At 59.4% G+C, this 15,889-nt stretch overlaps 1 protein-coding gene across 2 annotated transcripts in view; it reads right to left on the bottom strand.

Annotated features, from left to right (window-relative positions):
• Nucleotides 1-3,500: 3,500 nt before the first annotated feature.
• Hip1r (huntingtin interacting protein 1 related) overlaps nucleotides 3,501-15,889 on the bottom strand; it is a 30,564-nt gene continuing 18,175 nt past the window's right edge. Inside the window, exons 5-32 of one of the 2 annotated variants that reach the window (XM_028885826.2) lie at nucleotides 15,556-15,636; nucleotides 15,085-15,161; nucleotides 14,782-14,843; nucleotides 11,649-11,789; nucleotides 11,002-11,059; nucleotides 10,837-10,912; nucleotides 10,585-10,725; nucleotides 10,363-10,424; nucleotides 10,103-10,175; nucleotides 9,842-10,025; nucleotides 9,668-9,756; nucleotides 9,475-9,591; nucleotides 9,143-9,244; nucleotides 8,731-8,925; nucleotides 7,802-7,949; nucleotides 7,595-7,681; nucleotides 7,173-7,280; nucleotides 6,865-7,001; nucleotides 6,560-6,670; nucleotides 6,375-6,433; nucleotides 6,161-6,191; nucleotides 6,004-6,066; nucleotides 5,663-5,763; nucleotides 5,447-5,552; nucleotides 5,226-5,349; nucleotides 5,086-5,147; nucleotides 4,778-4,984; nucleotides 3,501-4,615 (exon numbers count right to left, since the gene is read on the bottom strand). In XM_028885826.2, coding sequence (XP_028741659.1) covers nucleotides 4,568-4,615; nucleotides 4,778-4,984; nucleotides 5,086-5,147; nucleotides 5,226-5,349; nucleotides 5,447-5,552; nucleotides 5,663-5,763; nucleotides 6,004-6,066; nucleotides 6,161-6,191; nucleotides 6,375-6,433; nucleotides 6,560-6,670; nucleotides 6,865-7,001; nucleotides 7,173-7,280; nucleotides 7,595-7,681; nucleotides 7,802-7,949; nucleotides 8,731-8,925; nucleotides 9,143-9,244; nucleotides 9,475-9,591; nucleotides 9,668-9,756; nucleotides 9,842-10,025; nucleotides 10,103-10,175; nucleotides 10,363-10,424; nucleotides 10,585-10,725; nucleotides 10,837-10,912; nucleotides 11,002-11,059; nucleotides 11,649-11,789; nucleotides 14,782-14,843; nucleotides 15,085-15,161; nucleotides 15,556-15,636 — 2,850 coding nt within the window. In that variant the 3' untranslated portion in view covers nucleotides 3,501-4,567. Of the gene's footprint in view, nucleotides 4,616-4,777; nucleotides 4,985-5,085; nucleotides 5,148-5,225; nucleotides 5,350-5,446; nucleotides 5,553-5,662; nucleotides 5,764-6,003; nucleotides 6,067-6,156; nucleotides 6,192-6,374; nucleotides 6,466-6,559; nucleotides 6,671-6,864; nucleotides 7,002-7,172; nucleotides 7,281-7,594; nucleotides 7,682-7,801; nucleotides 7,950-8,730; nucleotides 8,926-9,142; nucleotides 9,245-9,474; nucleotides 9,592-9,667; nucleotides 9,757-9,841; nucleotides 10,026-10,102; nucleotides 10,176-10,362; nucleotides 10,425-10,584; nucleotides 10,726-10,836; nucleotides 10,913-11,001; nucleotides 11,060-11,648; nucleotides 11,790-14,781; nucleotides 14,844-15,084; nucleotides 15,162-15,555; nucleotides 15,637-15,889 lie in introns of those variants that run through there. The other variant, XR_005089912.1, reaches the window with a different exon arrangement.

The raw sequence follows: 15,889 nt of genomic DNA, 5'->3' as shown, positions 1-15,889 counted from the left end.
GCTCCGGGTGTGATTTCTAAGTATCTAGTGTTGATGGACTTGAGCATTTGGGAAGAGAAACCTCCCCCCTCCGATTTAGAATCACGGCCCTCCGGTTGCAGCTTTATTTAATAAGCATGGTTAACGATATCTGTTTCATTTTCAAGTCTTGGCCCACCAGCTGCTGTGGCGCTGTGAGGCCTGGTTTGCACGGGCCGGCCTGGCCGGGCAGCTGGGCTGTGGTCTGTGCCAGCAGGCCATCGGACCCTTCTCCCTCCCGCCAGACTGGATGCTCTCCTGCTTCAAAGCCGTGAGCAGGCTTTGCACTTGGCTGCTGTGTGCAGAGGCCAGGAGAGCTGTGGCTCTGGGTGGGAGGCCAGTGTGAGCTGGACTTGGCCCTCTCCTCACACCTCAAGCCTCATGACGGTTTCTGTGAAAAAAATACTCCGTGTTTTTACTACACTTGTAATTTTCCTGTTTTATATTTGGAAAGAAAACTTTTGACACTCTCAAGACCATTCAGGGAAACTTTTTTAAAAAATGCAGATACTGTTTCGAGCTGGTTCAAAATGCAGATTTATTGAGTGCCGCCGCTTCCTGTCCGGAGAGCGGTGCACGGTCCCGTCGGCCAGTGCCCGCGCTGTGCCTTAGCTTCACTTGGTGCCAGGACTCAGATGCCCGCAGTGTGCCGGCCATGGCTGCCCTGTTGGGCCCCCAGTTAGGCAGGGCCCTGGCGGGTCTCCCTGCTCTGTGATGGGTCAGAGAAGGCCCATCCACCTTCAACCGGGGTACTCCCGGACAGTGTTCTCTGCCGTCGCTGAGTGCTGGGGTGTTGGCCGAGGGCGTGGGAGGGGCTTGGGGAAGCCCCCCTCACGGGATTGGCAGCAGCGGCTCCTTCCTTTCTGGGATCTCATCTGCGGGTGCCATGTGCAGAGTTCCCAGGCCCAGGTCGGGGAGGGGCAGCGCCATCCCTGCTCCCGGAAGAGGGCTGTGTGCCTGTGGGCAGACCTTAGAGCCACCCTTCACCCTGCCAGCTGGCTGCCACCCAAGGTGACAGAGTCAAGGCAGAGCTGGTCAGAGAGCCTGTCCCTGGCAGGGAGGGCCACCAGCCTTTGTCCCCAGGTCCTGTCCTCTGATCACGGACTTGGACTCCTCCCCACTGGAACTGTTCTATAAAGAGACAAAGCTGTATGCCACCTTGATTCTGCTGCCACCAGGAACGCCCCGGACGCGGTCATGGGCGGCAGCCACGGGCGAGCTCCAGGTGGAGTGGGAAGGGGCTGCCAGGCTGACCTTGCCATCACTGCCCAGGGCCACAGCTGGCACCGGGTTGTAAAGCTGTAGAACTCTTAATAAATTGAGAATTACTCATTTCAGTTTGTTGCATTTCTTATTTCATTTTTCTTTCAGCCTGCCACTGCTTTACCTGGGGGTGTTTGTGACATGATTCTAGAATGTCAGTGATCACAGGTCCAGCAGGGGCAGAGAATGTTGTTGGGGTTAGAAACAAAAGCCTGATGGCTAGGCAGAGGCAGGAGGATTGCTGAGTTCAAGGCCAGCCTGCTCTACATAATCAAGTTCCAGGCCAGCAAGGGCTACACAGACCCATTTCAAAAAAATAAAGCTGTGGTGTGTTCTGGATCCCTGGCCCTAGCCATAGGGCTTTTTGGTTGTTTTTCTGACTCGCTCTGTAGCCCAGGCCTGCCTCTGCCTTCTGAGTGCTGGATTAAAGTGTGGGCCGCCATGCCTGGCTAGGCTCTTGTATTTTATATGTAGCAGTAACAGAAAACGCTGCTGACCCAGGACTGTTGGGATTGCAGCTGGGGCAGTGTGCTGAGGGCGACTTCCCGGCTGTCCCTGTCAGGACACAGGCCGTTTCCGAGGGTGGGTTTGGGGCTCTAACATTCTGTTTCTAGAACAGCGGTCCTCCCCAACACCAAGCCCCCCTGTGTGCTGCCTCGGTACAGTGAGGGCGGGGCCTTGCCACGCCCCTGTGCCTTCAGGTACATGGCACCCTAGGCTGAGCCGCACGCCTGCCTGTGGGACTGTGTGCCTCTGCCCCTGGTGGAGCTCTGGACTCTGTGACCTGTGCTCTGTTGACCTGTGCTGCTGTGTGTCTGGACCCCAAGGCCCCGACAAGGGATGTGACCGAAGAGCAACCCTGTTCAAGCTGTCCTGTGACCTTCTGAGGAGCCCTACGATGATATGCCTGTGGTCATATCAGGAGGAAGCAAGCGATTCACCTTGAAAAAGAATCTGATCATTTCTTTCATAGTCGCTAAAGAAGCTTAGAGCCCTTCCCTGTTTGTCCGACTTCGAGGTGATTTGAGAGTTTGTTGTTTTTTTCCTTCCAAAGACAGGGTTTCTCTGTGTCCCTGGCTGTCCTGGAATTCATTCTGTAGACCAGGCTGGCCTCAAACTCAGCCTGTCTCTGCCCCCAAGTGCTGGGATTCAAGGCATTCATCATCACTGCCTGGTTGGTGGTTTATGATTATGACCTCAGACCTACTGGATCTTTTCTCTCCCTGGACCCTCTTTACTTACAAGTGGGACGAGAGAAGGCTGGTGAATGATTCAGGCTCGGGACTGACTTCCGGTGTAGGATACCTGTGATGACCAGTCTCCAGTTCCAGTTTGGAGTCCCCAGGATGTAAGGTCAGACGGACCCTTGGGGTCACTAGCTTAGCTTGGACCCATTTTCTCTGGTTTTTAAATATGAATAAGAAGTGTTTGAAGTTCTATAAAAACATGATTCAGAAGGGCAGTGGTGGCGCACGCCTTTAATCCCAGCACTCGGGAGGCAGAGGCAGGCAGATCTCTGTGAGTTCGAGGCCAGCCTGAACTACAGAGTGAGTTCCAGGAAAGGCGCAAAAGCTACACAGAGAAACCCTGTCTCGAAAAATGAAAAAAAAAAGCAAAAACAACCCATGATTCAGACCTGGCAGCCAGCTCCATTAGCCTTACACTGGAGATCAATTTGCAAAGCACTCGAACACACAGAAGTCTGATTGCCCCAACAGGACACATTATTCTTGTGTCCTCTAAATGCTGAGTGTGGGCATGAGGGCCCCCAGCCACCTCTGTTGAGGCTGTGAGTTGAGTGGTGATCTCTGGAACCTGGAGCGTGTGGCAAGGAGGTCACAGTCCTCACCTACCAGCTCAAACCCTAGAAGTCTGGAAACTGCCAACTGTAACCAGGACAAATGGTCACAGATGTGGTGTCTGGTGTTAACCCTGGTGAGGTCCTGGGGAGAGCGTAGGACTTCCAGGCTGGACCAGCAGTGGCCTCAGTTAGGGAGGCCTTGGCGGTGGGAGGGCGATGGCTGGTTCAGCCTGCAGTTAGGGATGGCCCCTGCGGTAGCCATCGACAGGAAGACTGGTGCGTGGTGACAGCCACCAGCTGTACTAGCAAGGCTCTTGGTGTCCCCAGGTTCTAGTGTCAACTGCGGCCTCCAGCACAGGGCCAGGATCTGTGTGTGCATCTCTAGGGAAATGAAAAGCTGGCGCAGGCCCTCACCAGGTCACTGTTGACAACAGTCAGGGTTTTATTGCCAGGGGAACTCAAACACAGGGACCAGACAGGGCAAAGGCCTTGGCTCCCTCCCACAGCCCCGGACCTTGGCCCATGGTTGGTAGCCTTCCCAGGGCACAGGGCAGGCAGCTGGGAAGCTGGGCACTTATCCAGTCCAGCTGCTGTCTCTGTTGGCGGCCTGGATACCCACCCCAACCATTCCTCCTCAGGCTCCAGAAACACAAATTTATTCAAACTGTCGGGGGCAGGCAAGGCCAGGCCTCCAAGTCTGGGCTGTTCCACCTGAGGGCCCCACAGGAATTCCTGAGCCCTCAGAAAGTGGGCTGTGGCTTCTGTTTGTTTTTATTAGCTTCTTACTGAGCTGAAAGACCCCAGCTTTAGGAGGGCTGAAATCTACCCATGAAGGTGGGTGATAAGCAGCCACATGGGTGAAGGCAGCTGGGCCAGGAGAACGGAAATCAGGAAGTGGAGGGTCAGCGAGGTGGCCCCTGAGCCAGGGCTGCCCCAGGCACAGCCGAGCAGGCACCCCGGCCACCTGCTGCCAGGCTCCCACACCAAGCCCTTTCCTGGGGCTCTGAGCATGGATGTCCTAGCACCAGGCCCCCAGAGGATGACACAGCCCAGCCACCTGCTCTCCCGTGAGGGCCACATCCCCCTTGTCCCCAAAAGCCAGCCGAGGACCCTCTTTCTGCTCACTTTCAGCCTCACACTTCAGAGTTCAGAGGCAGGGAGGCTCCTGGCCTTTCCCAGTGTGCCGACTAGACTTAGGAAGAGAGAACACAATATTCACACCGCCCAGATGGTCGCTGCATCGTGGCTCAGGCCTGCTGGGTCCCGGCTGCTCTGGGCAGTTCCTACCTAAGATAAATAGACTCAAATCCAGATGAACTATCCCACGGAGCTGAGGCCTCTTCGGCTGGTGAAGGCTGGGGTCTTGGGGAGACTGCTTTGGGCTCCAGGTGCAGGCGTTGGAGGACTCTCAGAGACCTCTTGACCAGATGGCTACACGAGGCCCAGGCATGACCAGCAGCCGCCCTGCTCAACACCTTAGAGGGCCTAGTAGTTCACGAGTTGAGCTGGGTAGACACCATCCTTTTTGTTGAGCTGCAGGAGTCAAAGATGAGGGGTCAGTAGATGAAGCCAGAAGCACAGGTACCATCCAGGTGCAGACACGCACACGCACATGCACACATGCACGCGCACGCACAGGCATACACACGCACACGCACACACTCTCCTCCCGAACCCGGTAATGATGCCTGGCACCTGGTTGTCTGGCCTGGGGGCTATGCTGGGTTTCTGGGCCAAGGGGGGCTTCTTGGTGGCCGAACTCCGGGGAGCTGGGCTGGGCCTGCTGGGTTCTCCCTCACCGGGCGTCCCCATCACCCCGGCCAGTACATAATGCTGCTTCCGCAGCTCCCCCAGGCGCACGCGCTCCGCCTCCAGCGTCTTCTCCAGCTCCAAGACTCGCACCTGCGGGCCACAAAGCCAGCTCAGCCCTGCCCGGGAGTCCCGGGCCTTTTCTAGAGATCCTCCTAAGAGGGAGCCCGGCGGCTGGGGCCCGAGGTGCTCACCTGTGTCTCCATCTCCTGCTTCTTCAGCTTGATGAGGGACAGGCCGGAGAAATCCATGGTGTCTGTGGTCGGGGGGAGGAGTCGGCTGAGTGAGCTCCCCCACCCGCTCTGGGAAGCCCCTTGGGTCCCCAAGCACTCGCCTCTGTCCTCGATCTGCTCCTGGCCCGACTTGGTGGAGGCCACCACGTTGGCGGCCCTCTCGTTGACAGTGCGGGAACATTCCTGGAGCCGGCTCAGGTGCGGGCTGTGCTTGTCGGCCTTCACCTGCAGGGGGCAGGTGGGCACGGCTGGGTTGGCCCAAGGCCGGGCCGGACCCAAAGCCCGGAGTGGGGGCCAGTGGTAGCAGTGTGGCCTCACTCACCTTGGAGGCTGCCACCAGCTGGGCCGTGCTGGCTGCGATCTCGTGTGAGCAGACGATGAGCTCCTCGTATTTGCCCATGTGAAGCACCACCTTGTCAGCCGACTCCCTGAGGGATGCGGGCCAGTCAGTCTGGGTCTCTGCACCACGAACAGCAGGGCAACCCCAAACACCAGACCTTAGTGCCTGGCCCACCCCACCCCACCTAGGGTGACATACACCAACTGTGTGGCTCCCCAGCCCACTGCCTTAGAGGCAGAGATGAGGCCTTCGGTCCACCGTGAATTCTTGGCATAAAATTCCTGTTGCGTGGCTGCCCCCTAGTGGTGATGAGAGGACAAGAGAGGATCAAGGACATTTCGGGTAGGAATGGGTGCCCAGAGGGTATCCCCTGAAACACAAGGCATATCCCTGAAGCCTCCCTGAGCTGTGGGGTTTTTAGCTGTGGCAGCAGACACTGTATGGTGGGGGGTTTCATGCACAAAGGGTCAGGGCGTCTGAGGTTATGGCTCTTGCCACCCAGCCAGGGAGACTGCCAGACCATAGCCCGTGCTGCTCACCCGGCCGCTCTCCACGATTTCCTTCTGTAGGCTGGTGGAGGTCATCACGAGGAGCCGGATGGCCTGCCAAGACCAAGACGTGGCTTTCCAGGTGGTCCTGGCACAGAGCCTGCCCTGGGGTCGCTCACCCACCCACCCACCCACCCACTGCACTCACCTTCATCAGGTCTGTGCAGGAGTTGAGGATCCTGAGGAGGGCGGGGAAGGAAGCGGACAACTGCAGTGTGGCCTTGTGACATCACCCTGCAAGGCTCAGCCACAGCAGGGCAGGGACGTGTGCAGCCTCGTGCCCAGCCCCTTCTCTGGCCAGCTCAACAGTCAGGGAGGAAGCTGCTTTAAACTGGGGCTCTGGGCATGGAAGCGGTACTTACCTCTCATTGACCTCCAGTTTCACTCCCGAGCTCTCATGGCGGGCCTGGTTCATCATGTCCTATCCCCAGTGACAGAGCATGAGCCAGCGGACTGCAGGAATATACTGTCTATCCCCGCTCAGACGCAGCCTCCAGCCCCGTTAGTTCCTGCAGGAACTGGGGGAGTCCTGATGCTCAGTTCTCACCTCAATCCTCCGCACAGCATCCTCAATGGCTGCAGAGGTGGCGGCCATCTCCTTGTCAACCATGGCCCCTAGCTCCTCTTGCCGCACGTCCAGGCTCTTCGGCTTCAGGTCCTGGGATGGTAAGAGTCAGACAGGTAGATGTTCAGGGAACAGCAGACCCGGCAGGAGGTGGCGGTGTATGCAGGGTCCACCCTGTTTACTGAAGCCGCAGGCTGTGAGCACCCGTCCTCCTAGCCTAGCTCCTGGCCCGGACGGAGAGGTTAGGCCCGCGTCAGCCCGCACTCTGCCTCGGCTGCACACCTCACCTGGCCCAGCTGAAGGATACCCTGCAGGGGGGCCCGCATCAGGCTGGGCTGGGCCCTGGGCAGCACTGTCCTGTCCTGCAGGTGTCCCATGAGCTCCAGGGCCCGGGCTCCACATTCCCTGCAAGTGTCAATCAGGCCTGTTGGGGTGAAGGGAAGGTCTGTGAGGGGAGCCTTTGCTTTGGATCCTGGATAAGGTCCCCACAGACCCTGGCCCACGACCTGACGCGAGGACTTGTCCCCGCTACGCTGTGAAGACCCTGTGGGAGACAGGAGGAAGCAGCCCAGCCCTGCCACCGGGAACGACTTACGGTCAGCAGGGTCGGTGGGGGCCAGGTGGGAGGTGGCGCCGCCGTTGACGATGGTGTCCGCGGCCAGGTGGGAGAAGCGGCTCAGAGCTGCCACCAGGGCAGAAGCATCTGCAGGGGTGAGGCCAAGGGGGTGGGCAGAGTCAAGGCAACTATCATTTTCCTCAGGGAGCTTGGGCCAAGGCTCCAGCACCCCAGTGTACGGATGAGGACAGAGGGGGTGCTGGGAGGTCATTTTCCAAGTCAGGGGGACCCCAGGGCCCTTGCTCCCTCTACTTCCTGCAGACACCCCCTGTCCAGAGTCAGCAGGCACAAGGCTCTAAGTGGCCACAGGTTTCCTGGAGAGGCGCCTGTCACCCCGAGAACCCCGCACCAGGCTGCCCTACCGAGCTTCAGGAACCTACAGAGACTACTTCTGTACTCACCCTCGGAGGAAGTCAGGTACTGGGTGTGGCTCTTCTCCAGGGCGCTCACCGTGTCCAGGGCTGCCTGGGCCCGGCTTACCAAGTAGTCTGCGAGGAGTACAGGGAAGGAGTGTGAGGCCTCGGCCCCGGCCGCCTGCTTCTCAAGGGCGGGGCCAGGGGCAAGCTTCCCCGACGGAGGAGCGGCTCTCTGCCCCGGAGGGCACATACCCGGGGAGCTGGTGCAGCGCAGGTGCAGAGGGTCGTCCAGCTTGCTCACCGCATCCTGCAGAATGGCCTCGGCCTCGGCGGCAGCGCTCCGCACCACCTCAAACTGCTCGTCCAGCAGCTTCTGCCGCAGCCCCTGCTCCTGGGCCTCCTGGAGACAAGGGGGCAGCGCCTTCAGATCCTGCAGGGCCCGGGGCCGAGCTCCAAGGATCGACAGTGGCAGCAGCTGGTCAAGGCTCGCCGACTCCCTGCATGGAAGAAGGCTGCCCTAGCCCAGCTGGGGTAGAGATTCCTAGACGGTGCCCTCCTGCCCCAGGGCTTGGGGTGGGGGTGGGGGGCACACAGCTCAGGACCGGAACAGACCTATCTCAAAGGGTCACTGAGCACACAGCAAGATGTTCAATGAGCTGGCAAAACGGCTCAGCAGGTAAAGGGGTCTGCCAGCAAGCCTGACAGCCCGAGTTCAATCCTCGGGACCCAGAAGGCGGAAGGAAAGAAATAACTGCTGCGAGCTGCCCTCTGCCCTCCACCCCCAACAAAATAAATGTAACTGTCTTTAAAAAAAAAAAAAAAAAGGAAAGGAGATATTCAGTCTCTTAGACAACTAGAAAATGCAAATCAAAATCCTGTGAGTGGCAGGACACACCCAGTGCTCAGAAGGCTGAGACAGGAGGACCACCCTGAATTTGAGGCTAGCCTGGATTACATCTAGAGAGACCCTGTCTCAGAACAGTAAGCAAGGGCTTTGCACCCACTTGGCTGGCTAAAAGACAGTACAACAGGGCGGCGAGGGTGTGGGGACGTGGAACCTGGTTCTCAGGCCTGGGCTTTAGGGAGAGGGAAGGGAGCCAGGCTCTGCGCAGTGAGAATCCTCGCTCCCTCCCGCCAAATCCGTGTGCCCGACCCGGGGACCGGGCTCGCGGAGGCCGCACCTTTTCTGCCAGCCGCCCCTGCAGCTCGTCCTTCTCCTGGGAGCTGCGCCGCTGCTCCTGGCTGAGGGCTTCTTCCTTCTCCCGCACCAGGCTCTGGGCAGCCAGCAGCTCGGCTTCCCGCTGCCGCACGGCCCCGCTCAGCGCATCCTTTTCCGCACTCAAGGTGTCCAGCCGGGAGCTCAGCTCCGACCCGCTCTGTGAACACGGATGTCAACAGCCACGCCAACGCCGCCTGGCCTGGCCCGTGTCTGCAGCCCATGCCTTATTATCCCACCACTCCCCAGACTGGGTGCTTCCTGAGGGCCAAGGATGATGCACCCGGCCTGCTTGAGGGCCCACGGCCACATGACTATGGCCCAATCCACGGGCCCGGCTTGCGCCGGCCCGGGCCCAGCTCGCGGCTAGCAGGCACCTGCTCTGTGCGGCTCAGGGCCTCCTGTGCGTGGGCCAGCTCTCCGGCTCGGGCTGCCAGCTCCATCTTGAGCTTCTCCAGCTGGTCGCTCTGCTCCTCCATCTAGGGAAGGACAGCGTGTCAGTAGGGCAGCGGGGCTGGGATGACGTGGGGCTGGGATGGGATGATGGAGCTGGGATGGGATGATGGGGCTGGGAGGATGTGGGGCTGGGACGCCGTGGGGCTGGGACGCCGTGGGGCAGGGACGCCACGGGGCTGGGATGGGATGATGGGACTGGGAGGACGTGGGGCCAGGGAGGACGTGGCGCCAGGCGCGCACACTCTCCACACACCTTCATCTCCGACTCTCGCCTCACTTGTTCCATCTGGAAGGCCAGCTGCTCCTTCACCCGGGCCACCTCTTCCTGGCTCTGCTGCGTCACCGTCAGCTGCTTGGCTGTGTCTGCGTTCTGGAAGGCAGGGGACGGGTGCTGATTCTGGACCCCGACCCACCCCGACCCCCCCACCCCCGAGGCTGGCACCCACCTTCCTGAGCAGCTCTGCGTGCGTGTTAATGAGCTCGTTGTGTTTCTCCTTCAGCTTGCTGTAGCGCGCCTCCGTGGCGCTGGCTCTCCCTGCAGAGAGGCCAGGCCGGGTGAGATGGGCGGGCAGGACAGGACCCACCCTCCCGCTGCCGGGTACCACCGAGGAGGTACCCACTCTCCGCCTCCTCTCGCAGGCCCTGGTTCCGGGCGCCCTCCAGCTGCATGGCCTTCAGCTGGGCCAGCTCGTGGCGCAGCTGCTCGTTGTCCACCAGGGCCTTCTGCTTCTGCTTCCGCTGCTCCTCCAGCTCCGCCTCCAGGGCATTGACCTGGCCCTTCAGCTGGGAGACGTACCGCTGGGCCTGCAGGGCCGGAAGGGGAGTATGGAGCCCAGGTCCGCCCGCCCGTGTGGGGGCCGCCCTTGGTCACACCCCCTCACCTCCATCTTGATCTTCTCCAGCTCAGCCCGGAGGCTCTCCACCTCTCTCTTCAAGTTCTCAATCTGGAGGTCCCTGCGGACAGAGGGCGTGGTGGGGTCAAGTTCATCAACCGGAAGGTCACAGGCTGCCCACCACGGGGTTCTTGGACCTCACTAGCGGCCCCTGGGGATTTTCATGACTGTAGTTCCCACCCATGGCTTTTCCAGTCAGAAGGCCTTTCCAGCCTCCCACCCCAGTCAGCAGCACCCGGGGAACTCACCTGTCATCCTTCACGGAGCCATTGGGAGGTCCAAAGGTCTGATCGAAGAGGTCAGCCACCACCTGCCACAGCGGAGAAAACGGACCTCTGCCCCACACTCCTGTGCCCTCCCTGGTGGGGGAGGCCCCGTGGAGGAGCAAACCCTAGGCTTTGCCCAGCTTGTGTCGGAGACCCTTCTTCACGGGGTGACACAGTGGGACACGGGGAGACTGGGGCGCTTACCACCGGCTCCCCGGCAGGGGGTCCACTGCTAATCTCGATGAGGTTCTCAGGCTCCTCATCTTCCGGGGCCTCCTCCGGGATCACCACCACAGGCTTGATGTGCTCAGCCAGGGCTGAGGCCCGCAGGAAATTGGGGGGTCCCTGCAGGGACAGCAAGATGCTCGGCCATCTCCACAAGCCTTTCGGGGACTCAGCCAGAGCCCCCCCTGGAAGGAGCCGGGGCTGCTGAGTGGGGGAGGGGAGGATGGGCACCTCGGGCAGCCTTGGGATCTGGATGAGCCGCTTGAAGTAGAGCATGTCCGAGGCTCGGCGGAAGAAGTTTTTGAGGCTGCAATGGAGTGGAGCGGGGAGACAGGTCACAGGGGGCCACCAGCCCTTTCCAGCCCATGCTTTAGTCCTGCCCCCTTGGGCTGGTACCTGTGAAACTGTTCATGGAACCGGTCCCTGTGGCCCTGCAGGGTGTCCGCTGGGAGACCTGAGGAGCACAAGGGAACAGGACCCCCCACGCTGTTCTGAGGCATGCTTTCCCTCCCTGCCCCTCGAGATTCCAGACCCACGGGAGAACAGTGGGTCACCGTGGCCTCCCCAGTCCACCCTAATTGGGAAGGCGGCTCCATGGGTCCCTTGAGCGCTAACGTTGACTCAGAGAAGGCGACAGCCGCCTCACCTGTGCCTGGCTTTGGGGGCCCTGTACCAACCACTGTGAAAGTCGCCCTGAGCAGCGCACGTGACCTGAAGACCTTGGCTAACACTACAGTGAGACCTTTTCACTCCTGCCTCTCTCCCCCTCCCCCCGCCCCCCAGAAAACATGGTGAGCCATTCAGGAGCAGGGGCGGGGCCGCTGTCCTCTTCCCGTGACACCAGGCGTGCGGAGAGCCGGGGAATTGTAAAACTACACGCCCGGCCGCTCTTTGGAAAGCGGTGGTTTTCATACGGCACGTTATGCCTGGTGTTAACGGGACGGGTTACAGCGACCCGACGGCGGCTCCTCCCTCAGCCCTTCCCTTCGGTCACACGGAGGGATGCAGGGCCTCATCTGCCCCCCCCAGGCTGGACAACTCACACGCGTGCAGCTTGAACATGAGCTTCACCGTGTAGTGGTACAGGTGGCTGCAGTCCTGGATGACCTGGATGAGGGGGGCCAAGCGGCACTGGCCGGAGGACATCTGGGACACGGCGATGGCTGTGTTGAGCTGCCGGAAGACTGAGAGGAGGAGCAGGCGGGAGAGAGCATGAGCAGATGCGGCTGGAGATGGGAACAGGGTGGCCCCAGCCCGGCCCCCCCCCCAGTGACAGCGCAGGCTGCGGTGGCCCCGGGATCAATGAGTGGCCCCCCACGCTGCTGTCAGGACCGTGGCGAGGATTTGAAGATGGCTTGGGACTCCAATCTGGGCCTTCAACAGCATGCCCTAGCCTGGGACCGGAGCCCCTGGGCCGGTGGCTGCCAGGGCCGAGGACACGCCCCCAGGAATGAGGTCAAGCAGTACAACAAGGCTCTCAGTGCGCTCCAGTTCAGTAAGGGTTTCTAGAACCTTCCACCAGGGTGGGCCTGACAAGGAGGACAGAAATGGCGCTCCACACACAAGGACCTCAAACTTACACTGAACCTTAGGGAATGGGGACGCTTAGGATTGTCACCGAAGGCCAGAGAGATGGCTCAGTGGGAAATGATGGCCTATATGATAGAGGAGAACTGAATCCTTTCAAGTCGTCCTCTGACCTCCACACGTGTGCCACGGCACATTCATGTCCACACACACACACACACACACACACACACACACACACACACACACACACGCACACAACAGAAATTAAAATGTGAAATTTGTTTTAAAAGACTGTCACTCCAGCTAGACGCGTACAAACCTATATCTAAGCACTCAGGAAGCTGAGACAGGAGGATTGAGCTCAAGGCCAAACTGGACTACAAAGCAAGACCTTGTCTCAAAAACAGCAGCAGGCTGGAGAGATGGCCCTTCTCCCAGGGGACCTGAGTTCCATTCTCAGGACACACGTCGGGCCTCTACTCCCTGTGACTCTGGTCCAGAGGACCTGACACCCTCTTGTGGCTTCTGCAGGCACAGGCTCACACGTGGTGCACAGATGTACACGCAGGCAGAACACGCATACCTGTGAAAATAACCTGTCACTCCAATACCTCATCTTATAGAAAGTAGACAGACTGGGGTTTGCTCCGGTCACGGTCTTGGACACAGGCTTTGAAGCCCCAAGTGACCTGATCCCTCACTTGTCCTGGAGACCCTGACAATCAGGCCTTGTATCAGAACTCCAGAGCAGGGATAAAGGACAAACGCAAGGCTGCCTCCTCCCTGGGAATGACAACTAGCAGGCCGTGAGCCAGGGTGGGAGTGCTGCCAGGCCCCACACTGGGCTACTCTCTCAGTGGTTCCAGAAGCCCCAGCCCCTGGAGCCTTGCTCTGGCCGTTAGCAGTGGCCGGGAAAAGCCGGGGATGGGAGGTCCCTCACCTTTCCTTCCGTCCTAATTGGAAGTCACACCAGGTATGACAGTTTTGTGACTGCTTTTGGCATCAACTGTGTGAGTAAACTGTTTTGCAATCTGTCTTATTTCAGACAGAGTGCTCTCTAGATCTTTCTGCCCAAGGCAGAATGTCCTCCTTCCCTCCTTCCTGCCCAGGGTCCCCTGTGTGCTAGGTAAGCACTCCACTACTGAGCTACAGCCCTGGCTAATGTAGACCAGGCTGGCCTTAAATTCAGATCTGCTTACCGCTGCCTCTCAAGCACACAGATTAAGGGCCTGCGCCACAACGCCCAGACCTCTTTATTTAAAGTTCTTCCCTTTTTTTTCATTTTATGCGGATAGGTGCACCACCTGCATGCAGTGCCCTCAGAAGCCAGAAGAGGGCATCAGATCCCCAGGGCTGGAGTTAGACCGTTGGGAGCCGCCAGCAGAGCTCTGGGAACCAGCTGCAGGGCCGCTAGGGAGCAGCCAGTGCCCCTCTGCACGGACGGACGCATCTCTCCAGCCCCCTCTTTTCGCTTTTGAGACTGAGTCTCATCAGGTTCCCCAGGTTGACCCTGAACTCACTCTAGCTCAAGCAGGTCTCACATTCATGATTCTCCTGCCTCAGACTTCGGAGTAGCACATGTCTCTTAAGAGCCTTGTGCTCCCTTTGAAGGCGGCATGTTGCAGCCAGCTTTGCACTGGGATGTGCAGAGGTTCCGGTCTTTTGTGCTGCAGGCTGAGGTGAGGGGACCCTACACCTGTCACCCAGGTGTGTCTTCAGAAGCTCAGGTAACAGTGAGGTCTTTGTACCTCACTAAAACATCTGTGTCGCCAAGAATGGGAGTCTGTGGGTTCTCCCCACTTGCCTTGTAGGGAATACAGCCTACCCACGTGGGTCTCCTCCAGGCCAAGAGAGCCAGGGTGGGGAAGGCTGTATGATTCGAATCTAACGGCCTGTGTGCCCTGGGGAGCTTGGGTTCAGCTCTCCTGCCAGGACACAATTCCGGGTGGCCTGGGTCCAGCTGCTCTGCTGGGCCACACCCTGGTGACCTGGCCTCTGCTCCCATGCTGAGTCCTGGGCAGGCTCCAAGCTGACCTCTCACCCACCAGAGCCACAGGCCCAGACCCAGGGTATAGGGTGGCTGTCCTGCCTCTTCCCAAGTCCCTGTTTTCCCTTAAAAAGGCATCGCGGGCTTTGCCATGGACAACACTGAGTCACCGGCAGTTACTCTGAAGGTGCAGCCCAGAACAATCCCCCCCTGGCCCGAGAGGGTGGGCCCTCTGAGATTTCCTGTCCAGCGGCTGCCAGTTCTCCCCACTGAACAGTCTGAAGGGGCCCAGAGGCAGTTCAGAACAGAGCAGGAAATGTTACCCACATTCTCTCTCCCGGGGGTGGGGGGGGAACTGCAGCTGCTGAGGCCAGGCAGGGGCCTAGAGAGCTCCTCCATCCCCCCACCCCTCCACATCCGGGGCCCACAGTGATGCTCATGTGCTGTGTCCTGGACACACACACAGGGGCCTAAGCACAGGGAAGCCTCTCTCTGCTTGTGCTCTGGCGGGGCCGAGGAACAGGTGCACTGAAGAACACAGCCCTGGGCTGCCTGCCGCACAGCGGGCGCCGTCAGGAGCACAGGCCCGGGAAAACAACCCCGAAAATGTCAGTCTGGTCACGGGTGTCTTCATGGCCCCGCATGAGGGGCCTGCTCACCTGATTCCGAAAGCTTCAGTTCACAGTCCATGTAGTCGAACATCTCCACGGTAAGCTGGAAACTAGGAGAGGGTCGGAGGGAGGGAAGGAGGGATGTGTGGGGTGCAGGACACACCCACCTAATCCCCAAGACCTCTTTGGAACAGGAAACACGCTCCACCAGGCAGAAACACTGAGTACCAAACAAGCCCACCCCTTACCCACAGCCTGGCCCATTTGGGACCATGACCTTCAACCCAAGTGGTGTGGTTTCATCTGACATCATAGCCCCTGCTAGGAGAAACTGAGGCCACCCAGACTCACATGTTATTAACATCTGTTCCAGCTGCCTTCTCCAGCACCTCGTCTGTTACCTCCAGGCCTGCAGGAAACTGGGGGTGCTGCAGAGACAGCCCCCCACTCAGCTAGAGCCTCAGTGAGCAGTCACATACTGGCCCCATCCCTGCTCCTGACAGCTCCCACGAGGAGAGTGGCCAGAGAGGGTTCCCAATCCTTCGTTCCAGTGACCCTGTCGCTCTGGTTAAGCCAAAGGGGCTGAAAGTTTGGGGGTAACAGAAAGCCTGGGGGCCAGGACTGAAAGATACGACCACTGGGGCATGGATGGGGTGGGCATCCGCCGAAAGGGATCTATGTAAACACGGAGGTGATTTGGCTGTCTTCTGTCAATCATCCTAGCCTCCATGGTAAGGAGACAGACCACGGACAGGACAGGTGCCAACCCCCCTCTACGCCTCTGGATGTCCCAGATGGAAGAGTTCCCCACAGTTCTACTACCTTGAGGTGGAAGGAGATTTTGGTCAGCAACAGTTTGGTGTAGACATTCACCAGGTGTCCATACTGGTCACGAAGGTGCCCCTGTGGGGTGGAGGCCAGTGTGAGGTCACTGTCAAGAGCCTGCCCGGGACTCCTGAGGACTGAGCACTCATCAAGGCAGAGGAAGGACTGAGGCGGCAGAGGAAGAAGAGGCGAGGGCCATTCTTCCAGAAGCCGCTCACTCGCCCACCAAACATCCCCTGCCAGCCTTCACCAATCTCATTATTGTCTCTAGCTCTTTCCTCTCCTTAATCTCACGCCTTGTCATTCTTGACAGAGACAGTCTCGTGAGAGG

The sequence above is a fragment of the Peromyscus leucopus genome, chromosome 23 (genome assembly GCF_004664715.2).
Source record: "Peromyscus leucopus breed LL Stock chromosome 23, UCI_PerLeu_2.1, whole genome shotgun sequence".
Classification (NCBI taxonomy): Eukaryota; Metazoa; Chordata; class Mammalia; order Rodentia; family Cricetidae; genus Peromyscus; species Peromyscus leucopus.
The sequence above is the reverse complement of the archived record's forward strand: the minus strand, read 5'-3'. Positions and strand labels throughout refer to the sequence as shown.